At 37.5% G+C, this 27,494-nt stretch overlaps 1 protein-coding gene across 18 annotated transcripts in view; it reads left to right on the top strand.

Annotated features, from left to right (window-relative positions):
* TENM3 (teneurin transmembrane protein 3) overlaps positions 1-27,494 on the top strand; it is a 1,604,633-nt gene that overhangs the window by 1,417,289 nt on the left and 159,850 nt on the right. For all 18 annotated transcript variants that reach the window (XM_060778662.2, XM_060778660.2, XM_060778663.2 and 15 more), the window contains one exon: positions 15,760-15,997. In XM_060778662.2, the coding sequence (XP_060634645.1) occupies positions 15,760-15,997 (238 nt within the window). The remainder of the gene's footprint in view (positions 1-15,759; positions 15,998-27,494) is intronic.

Here is a 27,494-nt window from a genome sequence, read left to right on the forward strand (position 1 = left end):
ATGGAGAATGGGGGACATCACTTACCTAATTTGATCTTCAAAACTACGTAAAGCAAAACTTTAGGTATGCGCCTACATTATAAAAAAAATTAAAAATCTGATTCATACAATGGGTTTTATTAAGTTTTGAAAAAAGGAAGTTATGCTACCTCACCCTGTAGAAAACTACCTTCCCTTTCCTACCAGCCTCCATGCTTTTTTTTTTTTTTTTTGTCGTGTCAGGAGAGACTTGAGAAACTGCAAGTCGCTTCTGGTGTGAGAGAATTGGCCATCTGCAAGGACATTGCCCAGGGGATGCCTGGATGATTTGATGTTTTTATCATCGTTGTGGGAGGCTTCTCTCATGTCCCCGCATGAGGAGCTGGAGTTGATAGAGGGAGTTCATCCGCCTCTCCCCAGATTTGAACCTGCGACCTGTCGGTCTTCAGTCCTGCCGGCACAGGGGTTTAACCCACTGCGCCACCGGGGGCTCCATGCTGCTCAAATGAAAGAGATTGCTGCTGCAACCATATAAAAATAAATAAATAAACAGTGTGAACACATGAAGTGGGAGAACTGACTCACCTGGTTGGCAGCTCTATATAGCATTGCAGGGCATGTAAATGGACTGGCTGAGTTGTTGTGAGCTGTGAAAGAAGGAGCCTCGGTTCACCTGAAGTCGTTTCAAACATGACGTTAAGAGCAGTTTTTGTGGAGAGGGCTTGCCTCAGCCTTGCACATCCACTCAAAACATCTCACTGTAGTGACACCCACATTGCACCCTATAGTGTCCCACTCTGAGGTACATTATTAGAGATGGGTGATGTTCCTATATTTTCAGTGGCACAATAATAACATATTAGTAATAAGTAAACAAATAAAATGCTTTCTGAAAATGTTTTGTGATTAGAGTAATGAGTAGCAGAACATTCTAACTTTAATTAAATGTTTCTTTTAAAAAATAGGCAAGAAACACAAGATATATGTTCCGGCTTATTCTTCCTTATTCCTCTTTTATTATCTACTAGTGAACAGCAATTAGGAGCAGAAGAAGGGGAAATCAATAATAGCAATAAAGGCAACAGTCCTGCACATGTACACACCCACAGAAGTAAACACAATGAGATTTATGTCTGAGTAAGCACATGGGGGATTGCACTGTAAAAGTGTCAGTGTTAGACAATCTTACAAATGCATCAGGCATGTGTACCATTTTACAAATTGAGAGTTTACCAAAACAAATCTGTATCATATATTTTCCCTAAATCCTGTATCATATATTTTCCCTATTTCTCTTTTTGTTCCTCATTATAGGATATTTTTAGTTTTTACTTTACTAAAGTAAAAACAGTCCCCACGGATAAAGAATAATTTAGTGTAATCCTACAATTTATTTTTTTTTCTTTACTCTTGGACCTCATTGAATTTTTTTTCCTTGCTGATGTTTTGTGCATCTTTCCCCTCAATTCTATTTGTTAAAGTTCTTCATAGAATTGAAACTTTTCATAAGGAGGTGCTTTTCTCAAATTGTGCTTGCCTTAGGACAGCTATTTAATTGGCAGGAGGTGACTTTCCATCCTATGTCATTTTCTTACAAAAGCACTGCATAGTGGATAGCAATTGCCTTTTAGCATAATTGAAGTAAGCAAATGTTTTTGTAATATTAGTGTGCCTATGTAAAAGAAATTGAAAGATTTTGTAATATGTTGGTAAATTAAAAATACCAATTTTAGCTGTCTCAAATGGGCTGCAGTCCTGCAAAATTCGCTTGCACAAATGTCAGCTCACAGTTCTTAATGTAAATAAGGTTATATTTCTCTCTTGTTTTGTACCTTTACTGAATTGAGTTAAGATCAGAGTAGTTTTTATTATTTGTTTACAGTCACATCTGATTAAAAACCATAGTCTCCACAGGCTACAATTGTCTTCTTCAAAACATTGGGTGTCTTTTATGGGCTGATGAATCCACACTAGCTCCTGGAGAGTTTTTGTTCATCAGAGAACTTGATGTTGATATGTCTGAGAATGCTCTCCACTAGCCATCTCTATTGTTTCTCTTTTGTCACACCTGTTCAGGTAGAAGGGACGTTCTAGCTGGTGTCCTTATCAGCCCTATCAATAGAAACATTGAGGTATTTGCTGCAGGCCTTTGGCTGTCATAAAAGGGAAATTAATCTCTGATTCTTTACTTTCAAACTTTTAGTAGTATGGAGAGGGACATTTTCTGCTTCCAATGTTGGTTACATACTTTGCAGCTTGACTCTATTCCCAGCAACAATCTTTTTATTGGATTCCTTGAACTTACCCATAATATCCAATGTGTCTGGAATTGCTGGGTTGGTTTTTCCAATAGTTTCCTGCCTAACTAGGAGAGATGACTGTTATTAATTCTATAGCTCCAAATTTTGATAGATTTGCTCACACATGTAAATAATTAAAGTATGGGTGATTATGTGTTCATTATTATTGCCTTCTACTACCGGAGTGTGCTTTACATCCTGTGGTTATCTCAGCAACCTTCCTCTGTGTCAGCCTAAGATGCTGATTGCGGGGGAGGGGGGCAGGAAATGTCCATTCTCAAGCCCATGTACAAAAGTTGACTGAACTGGTAATGACAGCTGTCCTACTACTTAAGATAGGAAGTGGGGCAACACATACATTTTGCTACATCCCCCTCCCCTCTTAAAATATGCTTGGACAGACTCAGGTTAAATAAGTCTTACTATGTCCCAGGTCTATCACACTGTACCCTGCTCATGAAAGAGGCAAAGCCGTAGCGGGAGGGGGGTGGTAGGAGTAGTTCCTACCAGTATAAGAGAAGTAGGCATCACCTCTGCACACTCAAAGGACAAGGAAATAGGAACCCTACCAGTGTTGGCTGGTGCACACCAAACTAGCCCACTCCTTTATTCAGACTGAAGAGTTATCTCCGAGAGATAAACACAATAGGTAATGCAGGGGCTAACTTATGAATAACTAATTCCAGCTCTATACATCTGTTTGGATCTGTTCATGATAGAGCTATCTATTTGTACCTGACTCTGAGAGATTCTCAACACCAAGGCAGTATGCAAGGGATGACAAAACAATTTGCTGGTCACTGGCCAGACAAATGGACTTCTTCTTGGGATGCTCTGTCTTATTTAATGGCATGGCCAGAGTGTCGTGCCAGACAACAATTCTAATGTCATTACACCTCAAAATATAATCTTTTTTCAATTCCTATTATAAAAGTTCTTTGATCTGTTCTATTGGATTTGTAGGTTCCATCTTTAAATAAAATGCATGCATGAAAAGTTTTAGTGAAGGTTGCTGTAAATATATTGCAATATAATAACCACTTTAAACAGCATTATTACTTATATACAGACCACGTTTCAGATCAAGCCCAGTAGCTTATGGCTAATTAGAATAACCTCAAGGAAACCAGCTGGGAAATTACTGAAAAGTGGTAGAGAGCCATTTCTTTCAAACTGTTAATAGACCACCAGTGATTAATATAGATAATTATGCACAAGTAGTTTTGTGGGATAATATTTATGGAATTACTATCCTGATCCAGGCTTTAGAATCTGTGAAAGACAGCATCTACAAAGCATTGTTTGGGGGGTGGGGAGGGAGTTCCCAAAGATCTGTTACAGGTTTCTGATTTAGCACTGTTTGTTCTTCCAAAGTCATTTCTCTTTAAAATAATTATTTCTAGGCTTTAATTTATAAACAACTACAATGCCTGCAGTATATTCTACAGAGGTATTAATCGGTGAAGTAAAAAAATTGTTGTCAAATATATGTAGCATGCAGATACTTAGAAATCAAAAGGTCTGAAAGTGATACTGTAGAAAAAAAAGCAGCTTGTAGTATGTGGTTGACTATTTCTATTGGAAACATGCAAAATGTTTAAAAGGCGCTGTATCTGTATGATTTACCAAAAATTGATGCTGATTTGTTAATAACAAAAAATAAAGTGATTTTATTCCTTCCCCTCCGTTTGTTATATTCTCTTCTTTACCTATTCTGACAATTGATTTTGCAAAATAACTAAGAAGAAATGTAAGCTATAGATTCACACAGTTATCAGTTTTCTCACAGTTAGTTTTATAATTCGCATGCTGAGTTAGTTTTCTCCAGCACATGCAATTCAAGCTTTCTTTTTAAAAAGAAATTAATTTTGAATTTGCTGCCCATTTACTAAGACTACAATTACTGTTAGTACTGGCCAAGTTGTAACATCTGTGTCATCCTGCTTGTGTGTGTTTTGTATATATTAAATTGTTTTTTAATATGCACCCTTCCTAAGAAAATGCCTTGCTTTTTCTAAATCTCCTATATTTTATTTTTCTATCAGAAAATCCATTGAACAGAGATCTTTGGGGGAGTTTGTTACATTGTACTTTAGCTTTAAAGTTGTTTTATAAAAGTTGTGCTGATGCATCTAGGGAATGTGTTTTGCAAAGATACTTTGCATACATACTTCTTGTCTCTTAAACATACACATAAACCTGTGGTCAGTACCCCCCAGTATTCCTCCACCAATGAAAATTAACCCTCGGAAGCAAAATAAAAACTTGCTCCAGTTCTCTTTCAAAAGACACCTGCTTGGAGGGATATCTGTTTTAAAGGCCATTTTAGTGTATTTATTATATTTTAATTCTCTTTTTACCACACTGTTACTATTTAATTGCTTTTTAACTTTTGTATTGCACTTTTTAAACTTGTCTAGTGTGGATTGTTAGCCGCCTTGAGTTCCCATGGGGAGAAAGGTGGAGTATAAATAAAGTTAACAGCAACAACAATTGTCTTTTTCACTAATATGACTTCACCTGTGACTTCACTCATTGACAATAGACACTCGAAAGCTGAAGCAGGTTCACTCTTCACAAAAATGTTGAGGCAACATATTTTGCCCCTTTCCCTTAATTTTTCTTATCCATCACAGATTAGAGAAGTCTTTTCCTAGAGTACTTCTACTAGGAGTAGAGACTAGAGATAGCTGAGCAGCTTTGCTTGAATTTTAACAAAAATGTGTTAGAATGAAATTAAAGTGTATATATTTTCTGTGATGTCTTTATTATTATTTGTTTACAAGTCTTTTCTGTGTTATAAGAAATACTGTTTTGTCTGCACATATATGTGAAGAAGTTCTACTTATAGTATAAAACCATTTCTTTTTACATGTTGAATGGATGGGAGATTTTTATGAAGCTTTATGCAATTTTTGTACATCTTAAAATAAATGAAAACTGAAAACTCTGTTTTAAAACATGCAGTTATTATAAAAGTATAATACTCTTTAAAACATAATCTTAACATCTTGCATTTTATACCGAGATGCAATAGAGAGGGAAATATTAAATACATTCATTTATCTTCTTTTTGTGAAATATACAAAACTTTTTGCCATATTATAATTGGAAGTTTACACTCTGTTGAATTTAGTCTGCACTGCCTTCTAATTGTAATGACAGTGTAAAAGAAACCTGCCCCTTCATAGTACAAGAGTTCTGCACTTTGGGAGATTTATCCTAGCCTGAATACAATTTTGGATTTTTACTCATGCCAGGTCCAGTTTGATGCTTAAATCAAAGAGCCCAGTCATGGGTGCAGTCAAGTGCTGTGATCTCCCTTTCTTTTATCTATTCTGGCAGTCTCTGCTCTAGGACGAAAGCGTCACAGTAAAAGGAAACACTTTAATATTGCATGACTGGGCCACACGTGTTCATACATACTTCACTTCAAACTGACCTTAAAATCCACCTACTGAAGAGAGACCATTTGAGTTTGGCTTTCCAATGGGTTATTTTAAGGTCAGTTTGATGCTCCTGTGCAGTTTTGGAAAACTGTAAGTATAAATAGTGACGGGCATGAAGATGTCATGTTCCATCTCTTTTTTATCTTTAAGAAGCAAAACTTTCTTCATTTCAGATTCATCAGTCACGCCTGGGGTGTGGGAGGATTGTGTTATCGTTGAGTGATGCTTTCAGTCTTTTAAAAGATAGATTGGATAAAATTTTTCCTCCTTCATAATCATTTGAGGGATTTCTTTATTTCTTGTCCTTTGCCTCTTTCCTTAAGCTAAAATGGTATATGCACATATACACACCTCTACTTTAATTTTCTTTCATGGTTCGCAGATAATAGACAATGCAATTACATAGTGAGGTGATGGCCATTTTATTGTTTAAAATGAGTTCAGTAACTTGAATGGAAATAGATTCAATCTGTAAAGCCGAATTTGTTTTAATAAGTTTAGTCTGACTTGAGAATTACTGAATGAATGTTAGAGTGTAACCCCGGACTCTCTTATGGAAATGATATCTGAATAGATTTGATGAGGAGTGATATGAAAAAGTTGTTCTTTTGACCGGCTTTGTTCCACGATTTTTTAAAAAAATGTCTGGAGTCACATGTACATTCGTGGAATGTAATTTCAGTTATTAAAGAACTGAAGGACTGCTAAATGTACCTTATGAGCTACTCTGGAAGCTTTGGTTTCTACATTTCTATACTCTCATTTTTTTTCTTCCCTTGTCTTCTCTACTGTTATATCTATAGTTAATAATCTTTCATATATATAATCTCGGGGAGGGGGGTGCATGTGTGTGTGTTTAGGGCATTAACTTGGCCAAACTTCTGTAATTTTATATTGTCTAGATTTAAATAGAAGGCATTACATGCATTTACACTTGTGAATGCAAAATCTATTAGCCTGCAAAAAGCCTTCTACCCTAATGGGGGTTGGAAGAGGAGGGAAGAAAGGCTTAATGTTACGCCATGTCCAGAAGAAAACACTTTTCTTCCCCAGCAGTTCATTTGGTTTCCTTGCTAAGAGATAAAAAGGAGGGGCACATTTGTCCTTTCATCCACTCACTTATTTGCAGTTCCCTGGACAGAATGCCAAGTTGCGCTTGGCTACAGGGCTAGTGTTTTACATACAAGCCTGGCCTAATTTTTCTCCTGAAACATGTTAGTCTCCAGTGTGTTGGGGTTGATGGTGCCATTATTTCTTTCCTTGTTTGGGTAATGTGCGTAATGTTTTATGGAGTGATCTACATAATAAGCAGGAGTTCTCTCACACAACACAATTATAATGCTGTGACTCCTTTTTAATCTACATGTTTCCATCTATTGTTATCCTTGGATTTTCAGTTTAGGGAATTATTTAGAATTTTCAGCCACAGAATTTCAGTGTCTCATTAAACTACAAATCCCAAGAATCTTTGGGGTGTAGCAGTCAACGTGGAATCACAATGCTATAAATCTGTAATGTCAAAGGATCCTTGGTTCCTGCCTTGAAGTTTCTATCCTTACGTAGAGAAAGTAGTAGAAAAACTTCCCCTAAAATTGTGAATACAATGACTTCAGTCAGAACACCTACATATCATTTTCAGACATTTTGGAGTGGAAAAATGAAATAGTTTGAATTCTAAGGACTATAGTCTCTTTGAACTCTAGGGGCTGGAGGGGCTATACATTTCTCTAAAACAGTGGTTCTCAGCTTGGGGGTCCCCAAGTGTTTTGGCCTACAACTCCCAGAAATCCCAGCCAGTTTACCAGCTGTTAAGATTTCTGGGAGTTGAAGACCAAAACATCTGGGGACCCGCAGGTTGAGAACCACTGCTCTAAAACATCCGTAACCCTAAGTAAGGTCTTTGTACATATTTCCATTTTGTAGCTTGGGATGTTGTATAATGCTTACCCAATGGTGCAGTTAGGTATTTTTAGATGCTTCAAGCACGATCCCAATCCCACTGGCGTTACTACTCTTGGAAAAGCTATACCTGTTGAATGTCATCAACTGCAACTCTTAAAGGCACTAAAACCCTCTCGGGAGAAAAGATATTGATAGCCAAAAAAAAAAGTTCACGAGAGACAAAATGCCTTGCACTGCATTGTATCTTGTTCATTCCTGCATTATATGCATAATAAAAAAAGGTTTCTGTTTTCCGTGTACAAAACAACACTGAGAAGAGTGGTTTTGAATGCAAATGGTTAGGGGAGCAATTTAATGAACCACGTGATTTGCAAACCAAACAAATGTATTGACTTGACATTAATACTGAAATATAATAATGAAAAGCAAATTGAGACAAACCATTGCAAACAAGACTTTATGTAACAGAGTTTTACTGTATTATATGTGTATTTTAATATTTATTTAAAGTAGTATTTCTTTGATATTTTTTGCTGGGTGTTTGAGAGTTTTGGTTAACAAGAGAATCGCGTGTGTATCATTTCTAGCTACTGAGGGCCTAATTCTCCTGATTACCATAGTTCATTGCCCATAACTTTGAATTAGGATTGTATTGTATTAGTATTGTATCTGGCCAACATATTTTTGAAAGAATCTGGAATGCAGATAAATAAGTAGACTAATGATTACACAAATTTCACATTTTGGAGCCACAATACATCTGTGTATACTTGAACATATGAAAAGAGTAAACATGTCGTTTATTCCATGGACATACTTATTTTTAAAATACAAGACCATTTAATTGCATAGTAGTCACATTTTAATGCCTTTTTTGGCTGAAATAAGGGTGTGTGTCTATTATGCGACGAAAAGTTGAATATACAGTCCGGCTTTAGGCCGGGACATGGAACTGAGACAGCCTTGGTCGCCTTGGTAGATGATCTTCGCAGGGAGCTGGACAGGGGGAGTGTGTCCCTGTTAGTTCTGCTGGACCTCTCAGCGGCCTTCGATACCATCGATCACGGTATCCTTCTGGGGCGCCTCATGGACATGGGGCTCGGAGGCACTGCTCTGCGGTGGCTCCGATCCTTCCTTGAGGGACGGACCCAGAAGGTGTTATTGGGTGACACCTGTTTGGCTCCGTTGTTGTGTGGAGTCCCACAGGGTTCAATTCTGGGGGAGATCATTCGGAGTTTCAGAATGAGATGTTATCTCTACGCAGATGATGTCCAAATCTGTCACTCCTTCCCACCTGTCACCAAGGAGGCTGTACAGACCTTGAACCGGTGCTTGGCGGCTGTGTCGGACTGGATGAGAGCTAACAAATTGAAATTGAATCCAGACAAGACAGAGGTCCTACTGGTCAGTTGTAAGGCTGAACAGGGCATAGGGTTACAGCCTGTGTTAGACGGGGTTACACTCCCCCTGAAGACGCAGATTCGCAGCTTGGGAGTGATCCTGGACTCATCGCTGAGCCTGGAACCCCAGGTCTCGGCGGTGGCCGGGAGAGCTTTTGCACAACTAAAACTTGTGCGCCAGCTGCGCCCGTACCTTGGGAAGTCGGACTTGGCCACGGTGGTCCACGCTCTTGTTACATCCCGATTGGATTACTGCAACGCACTCTACGTGGGGTTGCCTTTGAAGACTGCTCGGAAACTCCAACTGGTCCAGCGGGAGGCAGCCAGATTGCTTACCGGAGCGACATACAGGGAGCACACCACCCCCCTGTTGTGTTAGCTCCACTGGCTGCCGATCCAATTCCGAGCACAATTCAAAGTGCTGGTTTTGACCTACAAAACCCTATACGGTTCCGGCCCAGTGTATCTGTCCGAACGGATCTCCCTCTACGTCCCACCTCGGAACCTAAGATCCTCCGGGGAGGCCCTGCTCTCGACCCCGCCTTTATCACAAGTGAGATTGGCGGGGACGAGGAGCAGGGCCTTCTCGGTGGTGGCCCCCCACCTGTGGAACTCACTCCCCGGGGAGATTAGATCGGCAACGTCCCTTCTTTCATTTAGGAAAAAGTTGAAAACCTGGATATGGGACCAGGCATTTGAACATCCTGGCAGCTAAAGAAAACCTGGTGACGAGCTGGAATTTGACGAGACGGAACGGATTTACGAAACTCCGAACGCTGAGCTCAGGATTAGTCTACTACTGTGTTACTGTATTGTTGTGTAGTGATGTTTTTAATCTTTAATTTGTAATTGTTTAATTTGCTTATATATGTATGTATATGTGACAAAGGCATCGAATTGTGCCTTCCTCTGTAAGCCGCCCTGAGTCCCCCCCCTGGGGGTGAGAAGGGCGGGGTAAAAGTGACGGAAATAAATAAATAAATATACTGCCAGCAAACAATCTGCATATAGTGTAGCCATGATATACTAAATTTTTACCACTTCATTATCATTAATGTAGGGGCTTTTTATAGTATGCCTATCCCGCATCATGGTGCATGTTCAAATAATGAGCAGTTCACAGAATATTGACAAATGTTTCTATTGCACATGTTGCAACATGGAATGAGATTGGTCAGGAGTAGGTGAGCGATGTGTAATAAAAAGTGTGCTGTATCGTGTTATTTGGCTGCTCAAATAATCTCTTTCTTGCCTTAAATAAATCAATAGTATACGCTTCTAAATTTCTGTTTCTCCCTAAATCCAAAATGAATTGTAGCTGTTGCCTTTATATCCTTGGGCTGCATGTCTTGTCTCTTTTCTCTCTGACTTAGCATCAAAAATGGAGCTGTCAGCCAGAGAGCTGGAATACGTTTGGCTGCACCTCATCAGAATTACTCATCAGCTGACTGACATTTCACTGAGACTGAAAAGAATCTTCCTCTACATGTATCAATTAGGATTGCCAACACCTGACTTTGAAAGGTGTTGCAGTGCCTTTAATAGCTCTATTGGATGAATAAGCTTGACAAGTGTTGCTTCTCTGTCATAGCAGCAGTAAGACACGAGAAACTGTACCTCATGAACATTCATCTGCCATCCAGTTATGAGAGACACAGTAATTGGCCACCTTAGACACAATCATAAAACTGCTTACTCTGAAGTTGCCAGTTGTTTAGGATTATCATCTTTATTTTGTAACAAAATAATAACAACCCCAGCTGAATGAGTACCCTAAAACTGATAGATGCAATTGAAAGGATGAGAATCCCAGAACAGTAAATCAGAAATTACTTTCAAAACCCTAGTGTGTAGGGTGGCAAATCCATCAATGAATGGTACCTGACTAGATTGACTTCTGCTCTTAAAACACTTTTGTCTGTATTATCTTAACAACAGAATACTGATCTTTTCTGGACAGAATACAATACTACACTTCCTTAACTTTGCTGAGGATATTATAAAGTATAGTCAATGCAAATGGAATGCACTTGATTGGAGAAAGTTGTACTGTATCTTAATTTAACATTATGGCAGATTATGGTAATAACGCAAGCCAACAAAATCAAAAAAAATTTTATCATCGGAAATGAAAGTAGCACAGTTTAAATCCATTTTAATGCCGATTTTAAATATGTCTTTTTTCTTATCACATCACATTTTTAAATTATGATGAATGGTACATTACAGCGGACTACTGTAAAGTCTGCACATTTCACATCATATTCATGTAACACAAGCCAACAAGTATTTTTCATCAGATTTAATTTGAGTTCATTCTTATATAGTTTTTTTGTGCTGAATTTAGATTTTTTTTCTCTTATCACATGTATTTTTTGCGATGAGGCTAATTGAAAAATTAATGCATTTACGCATTGCTATCAATGGAATTTAATTAACCACAAGCCAACAAGTATTTTTCATCAGATTTAATTTTAGGTCATTCTTATAGAGTTTTTTGCTCTGAATTCAAATAGGTGTTTACTTTTTCCTCTATTATGTGTAGTTTTTGTGATTAGACTAATAAAATAATTAATGCATTTAAGCACTGATATCTCATTGATAGAATCTCATTGATATTAGTGCGTAAATGCATTAATTATTCGATTAGCCTCATCATAAAAACTACACGTCATAGAGAAAAATCACAGATCTGAATTCATCACAAAAACTCTATAAGAATGATCTAAAATTATATTTGATGAAAAATACTTGTTGGCTTGTGTAATGTGACCATCCTGATGTTGTTGAACTCTAATTCCCAGTATCCCCCATCCTTGCTTATGGCTAGAGCAAGCTGAGAATTGTAGCTCTGGGGGTATTATACACAATTCTTGCGCCTTCGTCATTGACCGTAATAAAGTGAACTTGAAGTTGAATAGGAACAAGCTTTTCTACATGTTCTCCATCACCCTCCTTTTACATGGATCAGAAAATTAGTCTGAAAGCATCTATGTCCTAGTTTAAACCAACTGCAATCGGGGCTGTGACTATGTATTGAATTACATTACATTAATCCCTCCTTTTTCTCAAATCGAAATAAGACAGAATTGTGTAGGTTTATAAAAGAGTTAACAACTGAATCCAGGCTCAGCCAAATGGTTTGTGATTGAATGGAGATTTAGGCCTGGGCCTCCTCAATCCATACTTGTAATCTTTGCAATATGGTTGTTAGCTCTCACTGTTACTATGCAAAGTAGTTTGGAGTGGCTTTGCAGAAAAGATCCTCAGCATTGTGTCCCCTGAAGACGAAGACTGCTAAAAGTAGTTTCTTCCCATAGTTTGACTTAGGTGTCTGAATTATTTGCCTTTCTTGGTGAGGGGCTTGTGTTTCACAATTTACCACTGTGCACTGAAGGTGCAGTGGTTGTAGTTTTTTGTATTGCCTCCATGTACTTTAAAATGTATGAAACAAGACTGAAACCATAGTTCCAATAAAGATACATATGCTGCTCAGTTGTACCAATGTCTACGCAATACTCCCATCATTGTCAATGAAAATTATTTCCAGATCAGTTTAGGCTAGAATCCATACCTACCTATCTGGAGGTAAACTCCATTGGACTCAGTTGGCATTAACAGGCATAGAATTAAGCTGTCAAGTGTTTTTTTTTCTTATTTCTTATTTAAATGTTGGAATAATTGGTTGCAGTAGAGGGGTTTTATCTTCATGCAAACTAAAGAGGGAAAGAGGAAATTGTCTCTAAGGCTTAAACTATTTATATTTGTATTATAGGTTTCTATGACTTAGCAGTCACAGATGACAAAGTTATTCCCACCACTTTATTTGGTTTCATTGTGCATTCGAAAACAAAATGAAAGTTTTAGCAACCCTCACCCTTTTTCGCTCATTATTTCATTGACTCCTGTTCTCTTTCCTGCTTTCTCTTTCCCCTTCTTGTTTTATAAAAACTGGAACTGCTCAATAAAATAATTACAAATTTAAAACAAAATGGAAATTTTGGGCAAATATTACAATGTTGTAAAGTCAAATTCAGAGTCAGACTTCAGAAGTAAAGTTTCAGATAAAAGTACTAAAATGAGTACATTGAACAATAATGAGATTGTCAATACACAAGGAAAGGTGTTCTTTGGAAAAAATAGTATTTTCTCAAAGCAGGAGACAATTTTAGTATCCTATGTAAAGAAGGTGTCTTAAAATAGGGTTTCCTGTTGCGCAAGTAATCATTTTTATATGTATATATTTTCATAATGACAAAAGTTAATTCTCCACCAGCCGATAATTAACTTCTAATCTAAATCAGATAAAATTTTAAGTAGACTTGAAAAAAAGCCTTTGTGGGCTTTAGCCTGTTAAATTATCCTGTAGCTAGCTGTGAATGTGCCTTAAAGCTTTCTATAGCAATTCTAATCATACGCGCCGACACCCACTGGTGTCTGTAAAGACAAAGCTGATTAAATGTATGCTGCCTGAATGATAACACTTTCTTCATATGATTTTTAAAAGCTTTTTTTTTCTTTGCATAGTATGAAAAACTTTGTGGATTGTTTGAAAAATTTTAACCCTGGTAGTGGGACCTTGATATTCTAAAGACGTCAGATTTTGACTGAACTTGGCAGTTAAGCGGGGTCATCTCTTTTGGTTTACTACTTTGGTAGGAAACTGCTAACAAATACCAAGTGCTCTGAGTCACTGCTTTTTGAACCGTGGATCCTGACCCCTAAATGGGATCCTATTGGCTCAATGTTGGGATCAGAAAAAAAAATTGTCTCAGAAAAAGATTTCTGAACGTCACCCATTTACACAGGTCTGTTAGCAACAATATGCAATGTCTACACTGGATTCTGCAAAAATGCTTTAGCTGTAGTCCACAAATAGGAAAAGGAAAATCAGTCTATTTAGCTAGCCTTGTAAATGCTGATTTATAATCAATAAATATTTTGGGTTTTTAATAACCATTTTAACTTTTTAATAACTATACCTATATACCTGGGATCACGTAAACATTTCTCAGGTGGAAAGGGGTAGCAAGTAGAAAACATTTAAGAAACTTTGCTCTAGGCTATATTTCAGAAGAAAGAACTAGCCAAACCAATTCTGACTAGTCCCCTCAAGGTAGGGCCATAGCCAGAAAAAATTTTCAGGGGCAAGGGTTGAAAAATATTTTTTTAGCGAATCATGAAAAGTAGTCCCACAACACAAAATAATTTAAATAGTATGGTTCATTCTATATTTTATATAGACTTAATTAAATCAAATTTCTGGTCTCCTTCATTTGGGAGGGGGCTTCAAATCCCTCCCATGCCTTAGGCTTTGCCTTCCAGTTATGGGTGGGCCAACTTGGTTGCTTCCACTATATCAGCTATTGCTACAAGTAATAACTGTGAATAAATTGTCAACATTTGCTAGTGATAGTGCTTGCATTTCTGGAGGGACTGGTATAATTTTTGCTTCTCATAGACTTAGATGGGGATTTGGTTAACCAGTTAAAATTATTGAGTAAACCAGGTTTTTATTTTAATTTTAAAAAATTCCCCATCTACAGCCCTGCAGCATAGGGAGATAGGGAGGGTTATAAATAAAGTTATTTAATTAATTAATTAATTAATTAGTCCTTGCCTAAGAAACCCCTACAAAATTCATGAGACTTCCATAAGTTGACATTTGATTTGAAGTCAACTGCACACATACCGATACCTATCTTAGGGATCTCTATCAGTTAATTTAAATGTTTGTTAAGTTGAAACAGTTGGGTGCTATATTGCTACCATTTGAGTCAACAGGAGGAAATTTACTTCTACCCTTGTGTACACGGCAAAAACATGTTCTCAGGAGCCCCACCTATAATGTCTACCATTTATATCTATAATGTACCCAAAGTACAAGAGAACCCCTTATTAACCACAGAAGATGTGAAACGTGCTGTGAAAACCAGTGGTAGTTGTACCATTGCTTTGAAATAATGTGTGTACTTTTTGTTGTTGTGACATTTATACTACTGTCGTGGTGGCAGGATTCTCTGATTACCTGTGGCTTACTCTAAAACATAGTTATACCACATAGTGTGAAATTGGAAAATCTGTTCTGTGTGTGTTCTAATGGATGTAACGGTCATTAAGTATACGAGTCTTCTGACGTTGTAATCAGATGTGATTCAGTCTGTTAAATATCCATGAAGCAACATCTGCTTCACAGAGTGACCTTCTGCTAAAGAATACTTAGCATCTATTAGCAGATCATAGTGCAGATCTGCCTTATTTGAAATGCACTAAACTAGAGTAGTCTACTGCTGTTTAGCAACTTGCTTACAATAATTTATTACAGTTAAATAAAGCTTTTAAATCTTCGGTTAAATAATTATAGGGATTATACACATTTCAAAAAATCTTTGTAGTCTGCTTAAATTGCCCATTTAATTGTTTTGTTTAAAAAACAGTTCTTGGGCTTGGTAGAGACTCTCTCAGTTGTTGTTTTGTGTAGGTGTTAATAAACCTGGTTTTGAAAAAAAATGAGATAAATTAAAAACAAAAGCAGTTGCACCATCTGTGGTATATTAATTACATCTTTGCCTGTCAAGGGTAAACTAGCTCTTAAAAGAATGTCATTGAAACCAGCTAATAGAATACAGTGCAGTATATTAGACAATGGGCTTTCATTTCAGTTACTAATCGAGGTTTAGCAAAAAGTAAGGATGATGTATAACCATGTTTAATTTTCTTTCTTCTCAGAGCAACCTCCAAATAATCAAGGCCAGTCGACCCTGCAGCCTTTGCCACCTTCTCACAAGCAACATTCAGCACAGCATCACCCATCTATCACGTCCCTTAACAGAAACTCACTGACAAATAGGAGGAACCAGAGTCCGGCCCCGCCGGCTGCTTTGCCCGCCGAGCTGCAAACCACACCTGAGTCAGTCCAGCTGCAGGACAGCTGGGTCCTTGGCAGTAATGTGCCACTGGAAAGCAGGTAATCCTTTAGGACCTTGTAAGACAACCTGTTGCTCAAAATGTATAAGAAGCCTTACATTTATGCATCCCTTTTTCTGTCAGCAAGTGTATGAGTTAGGAAACTTTACATTCAGTTTCACCAGTACTGGCACATTTATTGTCCCAGAGCTCACATTGAAATGTCATTCTTCCCTTGTGTTTTCTCTTAGTGCATGTACGTATTGTTATTGTAATTAAATCACACCATTACATAGAGATGTTTCTGCCAACCTGGCAGTTTGAAAACATGACAATGTGAGTAGATCAATAAGTATCGCTTCTGCGAGAAGGTAATGGCGCTCCATGCTGTCATGTCGGCCACATGACCTTGGAGGTATCTACGAACAATGCCCGCACTTCAGCTTAGAAATGGAGATGAGCACCGCCCCCCAGAGTCGGACACAACTAGACTTAATGTCAGGGGAAACATTTACCTTTTATATAGAAATGAGATATTTCTCCACGGTGTTCATTATTAGTTTTGTTTTATTACTTAATTATTACAAATTGTCTTCCTTGGGAGACAGATACAAGTTAATAGGATGGTGATTGTGATGTTTTCAGGGAAGCTTGCACACCTTTTAGATGTTGCTGTTTAGATGTTCTGTACTGCTTAGCTTTATAGTTCTCTGTGTAGTTATTATTTCAATTCAGTCCTTCCTTTGTATGTAGAAGCTTCATGGTTTTATTAATTCTGAAGTGCCTGTTGAAGTTACAAATGTATCTCTTCTTAGGCATAAACTGATGGTTACTGCATTAACTGATCTGGAGTGCAAAGGCTGTCATTCATTTCATATAGATGAGCAATGATTATGACATAATTGGAATGCCATCTGTGTAGTAACCCCTATTGGGAATGTATTGTTTACATAACCCTATGCTTTGGTTGTGTAAAGTCTGACTTGCAGATTGTAAAATAAGATCTTGCTTGTAGTTGCATGTTCATCTGCAAACAGTAGCTAGTACTTCCAATATTAAAAAAATAAATAAACAGGAGTAGTTGTGAATACTTTCCCATCTTCTCTATAGTGATCCCAAGAGGAGGGAAATATACCTTGTTGTTTTATACAATCTGTAAATAAGTGGTATTCGGAACACTAAATATGATAACACTTCCTATTATTTACAATACTGGAAGGGGTACCTTTTAATGCAGCCATTCCTTTCTTTGCTAAGGTATATGGGTCTTTTGTGTATAAGCAGAAATTACAGATGGATGAACCGTTAAAGTACTGGCGATTTTTCTGCACCCATCATTATGCTTATTTTTGAAGTTTGTTTTAGGATAGAAGGTTTATAAAGTTATTCCTCCTTTTTATATTGACTGTGTTCTGTTTTCCTGCAGCGAGTGTTTGTCAATTGAAAGATAATATGAAGTGCTGCCATTACAGATTAAGAGAACATAGGGACACATCAATAGTTTCTAGTAGGGGTTTACAGTGTTACAAAATAAATTCTCCTTCCTCCTTTTCAACTTTCCTATAGTAGCCATAAAATCTTCTTTCCGATATTAAAAAAAAAAAGTCATCACAAATTCTTCCCCCCCCCCCACACCTGATATAAGGCTGAGTTCTACCATGTCTTGGCCCTCTTCTTGCACACTCATCCTGCTTATTTTCCGACTCCTAAGTCAAAGGAAGATTTAAAAGAACTAAAATACAGTCATGTCGTTAGCCCCCTCTGTCCCTACAGCCAACTGCAAGAAGATTATGGCTTCCTCCAGGACCTGCAAGCAACCAAGAGGTTGCCTTTCCTTTCCCTTTGAGTACAACTGTCTGGACCCCCCCCCCCCCCCATTGTGACCAAAAGGATGGGACTTGGAGTAGGAACATCTGCCATCACCAAAAAGGTACCTGGTCTATTTAGGGAAGTTGTTGGAGCCAAACATTTATCAAAGAGATCAGTAGGCCTAGTTCCCTTTTTAGTAGGATATATATGGTTTGCACCATTCAGCAAAATCTGAACTGATTAGAAGGTGATTAGAAGATCCAGCTTCAAACTAAAAGTTATAAGTTCAAGCAATTTTAGATACAGTACAAAAACACAGTTTGTCAAACAAGGAAGCAGAAGCTTCTGACTTTCTTTTGACTGCATTAGAGAAGAAGAAGCAGTTTGTGAACCTGAGAGATGCTGCACATTATTCTTGCAACCACAAGCCATGGTTTATCATGACTTCTGAACGGGTATATCATGTTTGCATTATGCTCACAATGACCTTCTGGAATCCATAACCATTAAATTTCAGTAAATATGAACATCAATTTCACCATTTAGCACTTCAATTTGCTTTGTAGAAGGTGTGTGTTTTTGCAACACATATCCACAGTAACTAGTCCATTCTCTACACATATACTACCAAGATATCTGTTTGCTTCTCACCTCCTTTTCAAATATATCTTAAGCTCTGTTCAGCTGGTGTGAATGTAGCCAAAGGGATCTTTATTTTTAAAACCTTAAGGGAGTTTTTAACCATGGTGTGTGTTTTGGCTTGGTACTGTAGTTAGACGCTAAGCTTAGCTTTGCTGAGCACATTTCCCTTGGTTCATCTTCTATTTAAGTGTTGTTTTTGATCCTAAATCTGGTTGTTAGTTCCAATGAGAACACAATAGTGCAAATTCAATTGATTCAGTGGGTCTACTCTAGTTAGAATTATTGATTATATACCCAAATGACCATTTTTAGAATTGTATGTTTCTGTGTGCTTTTCCATCCACTTCATATTGATAGTGATTTTACATTTCTGTTTGATAAAAAGAAGGTGAATCCAGAAGATCCATGATGTTCCCATTTGAAAAAGAAGGAAAGAGGAGAAAGCAGTTTTCTCAATCTGTCAAAAGCAATTAGAAGCTCAGAAATTTATGGGGGCAAAGAAACTTGGAAGACTGATAAGACATTCCTTTCACTCTGACTAATACCAATTAGAAAAAAGTTTTTTTCCTGGCATGAACCAGATAAAGTGAAAGATGATTCATTACATACAAATACTCACACCTGCTTTGATCTGGATTAATTTTATCTATGGAGATAATCTCTCTGTATGGACAATAATATGTACATTTATTTTGTCATAAGTGTATCAGTCTGGTTGGCATGCACTTATTTTCACCTGAACATTAGGAAGAACTTCCTGACTGTGAACTGTTCAGCAGTGGAACTCTATCCTGGAGTGTGGCGGAGGCTCCTTCTTTGGAGGCTTTTAAGCAGAAGCTGGATGACCATATGTCAGGGGTGCTTTGAATATGATTTTCCTGCTTCTTGTCAGGGGGCTGGACTGGATGGCCCATGAGGTCTCTTCCAACTCTTTGATTCTATGATAAAATTACAGCTAAAACCTTTATGTGCAGGGATTGCCTCTTTTTCTAGGCCATGACAAACTGTAGTGTCAGCACATGATGTATTTACATGTTGATACCTTTCAGTTGATTTTATGAATGCTGCCAGTTGAAAAGCATTGGGATAGAAATGACTATAGACCTCAGAATTTACAAAACAGTGGTTTCACATTAATCCTAGTCAGTCTGACCAAAGGTACTGTCAATAAAACTGAATGGTAGAGGAACTATGTTCTACTACAGATAACTGAGAAATAGAGTTGTCATACTGCCGCTTTGATTTTTACTTGGATTCTCTGCATGCCATCAAGACATCTGGTTCACCATTGATCTATTAACACAGATCAGCCCAGACATAAGGGCAGATGAGTCAGTGGCACCAACAGATTTACTCTGAGATAAGACCAGGTATTTATAATTCTAAGATAAGATGAAATATAAAATTCATATTAGGGGGAAATACTTTTTAATAGCTAAATCTGTTTGGTGGGGCATTTTGTCAGTGGCACAATACCTGTTACAAAACAGAATAAAAGTACAAATAAGAGACAATCAAAACTCCTATTAGTTATTAAACAAAGACATCACATTAATTGGTGATATAGTATTTAATGTGTTAGTGAATTTATGACAGCACCCAGTAATGCTGCATGATGTGAGATAATATTCTAAGTAATTTGCCAAGGTTACCTTTTGTCTTTTCTTAGGATTCTTCTGTAATTAGTTAGAAACCTGGCATTGTATTTAATTATCTTTTAATTGTATTACATTGAGAGGAGGAGAGTATTCAAATAATTAATTGTAGGCCAATATCTCAGCACACTGAATCATTTAATTAACATACTAACAGTTAAGAAGCTGAAACTTTATCAAAAGCATTTGCTCATTATATACAGTTTCCTAAGTCATCCACATAGTAGAGCAAGGTGCATGGAAGGTTTAGAAGTCATTCAGGCTTGATGAAGCATTTGTGCTAGAAGACAATTATGTACTTTTATTGGTGTGATTTTCAATTGAATGACTTCTTTTAATATTGATTAAGCCTCTATGAAAACAGGTATTAATCTTTTATAGGAAGAACTGAATCCATTTACTGAGGGCTGACGCTCCACAGGAGCACAATCTATTGGAAGCAAAAGGGTGTATAAACATTTAATAGGTGATAGTTGAATATGCTTCAGCAAAGCAGAAAATGCCTCTGTCATATATGTGATCGTTTAATGTGTTGTATTTTTCCATGTGTTTTATAAAAACTTGATCAAATTGGCTCATTGCTAGTCATTTTGTGCTTACAATTTTTACATATAGTTTAATAAGGGATTTCACTGTAGCTCAGTATTTATTACATTCCATTCTGTTAATGTGGGAGGTTAAAGCACAAATAGATTGATCTAAATTTGGAATATTGCCTAAGGTTCTAAAATTCCAGACTGAGAAAGAATGCCTCCCAAAACACTGCCTATTGTAATGTTCCTTGTTAATAAAGAGTTGCGCCCCTGCAATAGTTAATGAATAATATACAAATAAATCCTGCTATTTGTGGTTAGATAACATCTTTAACTCCTAAGTAAAATAAAAATGATATATGTAGAAATAGTATTTTGTATAAATCATAACCATTGCTCCAAACTCTTGAGATACTTGGGCTGTAATCTGATACCCAAGTTTAGTGGGACTTACTTTTAAGTAAATAATAGATTACGTATTCATTACGTTGAATAAATACATAATATAAATCCAGAAATAATGTTCATTTTAGATACGTTATTCTACAATAGTCATCTTCGAAATTGCTACTGAATAGAAATATGTAGATTTGTTTTTATTCACATTTTCAAGTGAACGCCATGTTGTGTATGCCTGGCAGATGAAATAGTTTATTTGAAATTATTGTTAGTTAACTCTAATATTGATAACAGGGCAGTAAAATTTATCTTATTTATAAGCATTTCTGTTTTTGAAATTGTGCAAGCAGGGATTGCCTCCTGGTATGAAAGTTGTCCAAAGATGTTGTTGATGTTTATTCGTTCAGTTGCTTCCGACCTTTCGTGACCTCATGAACCACGGCAGAGCTTCCTGATGGCTGTTGCCACCCCCAGCTCCTTCGAGATCTAGCCAGTCACTTCCATTCATCTTACTCTTGGTCGACCCCGCTTCCTTTTTCCTTCCTTTTCCCTTCCTTTTTACCCAGCATCGTTATCTTCTCCAAGCTTTCCAGTCTTCTCATTATGTGGCCAAAGTACTACATCTTTGCCTCTAATATCCTTCAATCCAGTGATTGGTTGGGCTTATTTCCTAGAGTATGGACTGGTTTGAACTTCTCGCAGTCCAAGACACTCTCAGAATTTTCCTCCAACACCACAGTTCAAAAGTGTCTATCTTCCTTTGCTCAGCTTTCCTTATGGTCCAACTCTTGCATCCATAGATTACTATGGGGGAATACCATTGCTTTGACTATACAGATCTTTGTTGCCAGTGTGATGTCTCTAATCTTCACTATTTTATCGAGATTGGTCATTGTTCTCCTCCCAAGAAGTAAACGTCTTCTGATATCCTGGCTGCAGTCTGCATCTGAAGTAATTTTCGTGCCTAGAAATACAAAGTCTGTTACTCCCCCCATGTTTTTGCCCTCTATTTGCAATTATCAATCAGCCTGGTTGCCATAATCTTGGGGTTTGTTATGTTTAACTGCAATTCAGCTTTTGCATTTTCTTCTTTCACCTTGGTTCTAAGGCTCCTCGGCTCCTCCTTGCTTTCAGCTATTGGAGTGGTATCATCTGCATATCTAAGGTGGTTAATGTTTCTTCCAGCAATTGTAGCTCCAGCCTTGGATTCATCAAGCCCTGCACATCGCATGATGTGTTCTGCATACAGGTTACCCATCAATTCAATAACATCATAGATTTTAGAATGCTATCAACTTGAAGATGTAGTTTTTAAAGTCCAATTAATATATGGCATCACAGCTAAAATCATAAAACTTTTGTTCTTTTGTTTTCATATTATGCATTTATTCCTTACATTTTACAGGGCTTTTGTAGGCTTTTTCTCCTTCTCTTGTAAACATAGATATCTACGTATTCATCTTAAATAATGATCATAAAACCCAAAGTGATTGTAATGAGTATATTTCTTCTTTTTCCCAGCAAAATCACCCCCAAAATCATGTTACTGAAGGCTCTTCATTGTCGTATATTACTACCGAAAGGTGGAAAACGTTATTTTAAAAGATTTGCAGTCTTTGATAGGTGGGTGGATGGATTATATTAGCTACCTACATATTATCACATATGTTTCAGAATTAAGGGCCTCTAGTGGCTCAACATACTCACTAAACCTATTCTTAAAATGTACAGTTCACCATAGTAAACATACTAAAGGAAATTTAGAGCAAAATTCTCATACTTGTAAAATAACAGTGTTTAGCACAATTTCTACTGTTAGTTAATGAAGCATTGCCTTTACAGCTATCAGTGAATTGCCTACAATTGCTAAGTAGTATCCCAAAACATCAATTTTAATTCTCCTATGCAAGATGAGGAAAGGGCATTATGTTTTTTCCCAAATGTGAATGCCTTCTTTCTTCAATTGCCAATATGCAGAGAATGGCAGGTGTACTACAGAACAAATAAGGTGGACAGAAGAATTGAGACACCTGTCTCATCTGCTACATTGAGAGCACAAAGATTAAGTATGGACCTAGGACTGGGGGTGAATAAGTCAATAAAAATATTCACTCTGTATAAATCTGCTGTGAAAAAGAAAGATTGCCTATTAGCAATCATAAGGAGGGAAATGGGAAATAAATGTACTGGTGTTATAATAGCTGTCTATAAATATCAAGAGTTACCACAATACTATGAACTTTTCTGGTCAACACAGTTCAAAAAGAATATTGTAGAAATGATAAAGACAGAGAACAAAACAATCTGAAAGATTAAGGTACTGGAGAATTTCCCTTTGGGAAAAGGTTACAGTGTTTGGCATTTGTTAGCTTAAGGGAAAAACGTGAACATAATCAAGCTCTACAGAATGCAAAAGAATTTCCAGCACCTGTGAGATTAACAAAGAGTATGTAGCATAAGCTTTCTAAGGTCTACAAACTTACATAGGACCCAGAGAATGTAGAGGAAGAAATAATATTTTCCTCTCTCATAATACTGGAAGGTAGGGTTACCTGATTTATCTCAGTGATGAGATATTTAGAACAAGTAAAAGGAAGTGAGTTAAACAACATACAGTTAAACTGGAAATTCACTGGTGTAAGATGTTTGCCAAATTGTGATTTAAAAAAATTGAAAGAATTCATGGGAGTTTTGGTTGTCATTGTCTGTATGGTTATTGGCTATACATTGTCTCTACTCCAAATGTAGACTTGCCACAAGCATTGTGACTAGAACTATAGGAATGCTAGATTAGATGTGCCTAGGCCTGATCCAACATGGCTTTTCCAGTGTTAACACTGTACCACTGATAGGACTCCAGCTTTGAGTCCTTCTAATGCTTTGTGACATTCAAAAACATTGGGATTTTGTGCACTAGCACTATGTTTGAAGTAATATCCAGTACCGTATACATATGTCCAACATTTCTTGTATTTTACAATTCCATGTAAGAGATAGTATTTCATACATTAGCACAAAATGAGTAATTACACCGGCCAGCAGACATTTTGGTGCCTCAGATTTGATCTGCTGATTCAAAAAAAATGGTCTCAGTTTTCCCCTATAAGAGCTAGCTTTTGAGAAACAGAACATACCATCTACTAGTCTTCATCTGCTTGCCCATAGAAAACTATGATAACCATATTGGAAAAAACCGTCACTACATCCCACTCAATTGAACAAGTTTCGGCCAGTTTCTAATCTCCCCTTTTTGAGCAAAGTTTTGGAACGTGTGGTGGTCTTGAAACTCCAGGTGTTCTTGGAGGAAACTGATTATCTGGATCTGGTGCAGTCTGGCTTTAGGGCGGGACATGGAGTGGAAACACCCTTGGTTGCCTTAGTGGATGATCTACAGAGGGAACTAGACAGGGGGAGCATGTCCCTGTTGATTGCCTTGGACCTCTCAGTGACCTTTGATACCGTAGACCATGATATCCTTCTGAGATACCTTGCGGATATGAGGTTTGAGGGCACTGTGTTGCTGAGGGACACCTGCTCAGTCCCACAGACATTGTCCTGTGGGGGTCCCGCAGGGCTCTGTATTGTCCCCTATGTCGTTTAACATCTACATGGAGCCAGTGGTAGAGCTCATCCAGAATTTTGGAGTTCAATGCCATGTGTATGAGGATAACAGCCCCTTCACCCCAGACCTCCAGGAAAAGGCTGAAGACATGGATTGCACTGATAGATGAGCAATCTATCAGTGCAATAAGAGAATTTGGAATAGTGTAATGACAGTTGGAACAGCTGCAGGCTATGATATTGGATAGCATGATTTTAAATAAGTGGTTTTAAGGTTTTATATGTTTTTAATGGTTGCTTTAATGTCTATGTTTATTTTACTATGTATTTTATGAATGTATGGCATCAAATTGCTGCCTATATATGTAAGTCACCTTGAGTCCCCTACGGGGTGAGAAAGAGCAGGGTATTATTATGGTAAATAAATAAATAAATAATATAAGAAATTACAGCTGATGTGATGTAACCAGTAGAATTTTCTGAATCAGCGTCCCAAATAACCCCAGTTACAGGCCTCAAAACCAAAACACAATTTTTTTTTGGTTGGACTGTGTTATGACTGGAAATGTTCAGTCTATTCCCTGTAGTAGAAATGGAGTGAGAGTAAATATTTTTATATTGTTGTGGATTCATTTGGAGTACCTTTTACTTCTAGTCTGGAAGTCCTGTGCTAACTCAGAAAAGTGCACAATTCATGCATTACTTGAACAAGTCAAGAGGGAGAATCCTGCCTGTGGAAAAGCAGTTTGTGAAGCTCCTGGTTGTACTTGGAAAGGCCTTGAGGCTGCAAAGACCCAACTAACTGGCTGGATTCTGCTTGTAGACTGGCACATTATTATCCTTGCTCTCAGCCTGAAACCAACCTTATTATTAGGATATGCTTTGTCAAACAAAAATAAATTATTACAAAAAGTTTTTCCAACTCTCTTAGCCCACAAAACTATATGAAGGAATAGTGGGAAACTATCCATTATTACACAGTTGTTCAGAGTAGACATCAGATAGTGTTATGATATCATTGTTACTTTTAATGAATTTTCCTGGTAGAGATTTCAGTGGCTTTTTCACAGCACATAAAAGATTTTCTATTATTGTCTACTTTTAGCGCAAATCTATCATATGAAAAACTGTTTCTGACTTATCCTTGCATTGATGGATAAGTGGCTCTCTCTAATGTGTCTGCTATTTATTTTGTAAGGCTTCCAGTTGGTGGTCTGAGCTATACTGCCTTTGGCTGGATTTACAAGCTGTTCCTGGTTCTTTAGAAGATGTTGTTTCCAGTTAATTTGATTTTACTACCCTACTTCTGTACTTTCTCATCCTGCACATTCTCCTCTTTTTAATTTGTTTTTCCATCTTGGCTGTATGCTAAGGAGCTTGTGGTAGATTCACTCACTTTTTTCCCAAAGAGAGAAAAAGAGATATTGAACACGTAATAGCCTCTTCCAGTTATGGTATTTTAGCATTTTGAAAAACGTGGAAAATAATACCAACATTATAATATTTTGTGAGACATCTAAATGTTGTTCCAGAAAGACAGTAGCATTAGTTTCATGCAGCAAAAACAGCTGACACCATAAATATCAAGGGGCTTCCCTATGTATCTAGAAATAGCCTCTCTCTATAAATCTGGACCTTCACTTTTAGTTAAATAAAATAATAGTCTAGATCAGGGGTCCCCAAACTATAGCCTGGGGGCCAGATGCAGCCCTCCAAGGTCATTTACCCAGCCCTCGCTCAGGGTCAACCTAAGTCTGAAACGACTTGAAAGCACACAACAACATCAACAATCCTATCTCATAAGCCAAAAGTAGACCCACACTTCCCATTGAAATACTAATAATTTTATATTTGTTGAAATTGTTCTTCATTTTAATTGTTGTATTGTTTTTAAGTGTTTTTTGCACTACAAATAAGATATGCGCAGTGTGCATAGGAATTCATTCATGTTTTTTTCAAATTATAATCCGGCCCTCCAACAGTTTGAGGGACTGTGACCTGGCCCTCTGTTTAAAAAGTTTGAGGACCCCTGGTCTAGATCATTGTATGCAAAGATACATGAATTCATAGTCTGACTCAATATGTAAGGCAACTTTCTGTGTTCCTCGTGTTTCAGACTTTCATATTTGGAATGCATTATAGTTAACATTTGAAAAGCACATGCCATGATATAGTTGCTGTTTATACAAGAATAAGTCTAGACATTTATGTCAAAAATTGGGCCCAAAAGTCTGGCTCAACATGCATGAGTCAATGTAAGTACTCTCCATTAATTCTTGGGATTATTGTTGGGGTTTTTTTTAAGGGGCCACCGCCTTCTCTGAGTATCAAAAGGCCATCCTAGGCCCTAGAAGAACCTAAAAGAAGCAGTAACCCTGGAGGTTTAGCACAGCTGGAAAATAATTAGCAATTATAAGATCTATCAACCAAAACGTTGCAAATTCGAAGGTTGGCGTGAGCTGTCAGCCTAGCTCATTGTTTGCCAAAGCAATTCGAAAACAGCATTAGTTGTGATTAGAGAAATTGTTGTTGTTCATTTGTTCAGTCGTCTCTGACTCTTCGTGACCTCATGGACCAGCCCACGCCGGAGCTCCCTGTCTGCCGTCACTACCTCCAGCTCTGAAGGTCAGTCCAGTCACTTGAAGAATGCCATCCATCCATCTTGTCCTTGGTCGGCCCCTCTTCCTTCTACCTTCTACTTTCCCCAGCATAATTGTCTTCTCTAGGCTTTGCTGTCTCCTCATGATGTGGCCAAAGAACTTCAAATTAGGTACCGCTAAAAGCGGGGGAGGTGTTTTATGATGCCATAAAGAAAAAAGATCAGAAAATGCTGGGTGACCAAAAGGAAGGAGGAGGTCCTGGCGGCTTTTTGTCATAGAGGATAGAGGAACAGCAACCCCTGGACTCAAGCCCAACCTTTCATGGCACCAAAAACAGCTGGACACCAAGTTGAAACAAA

Source organism: Anolis sagrei, chromosome 5 (assembly GCF_037176765.1).
Source record: "Anolis sagrei isolate rAnoSag1 chromosome 5, rAnoSag1.mat, whole genome shotgun sequence".
Classification (NCBI taxonomy): Eukaryota; Metazoa; Chordata; class Lepidosauria; order Squamata; family Dactyloidae; genus Anolis; species Anolis sagrei.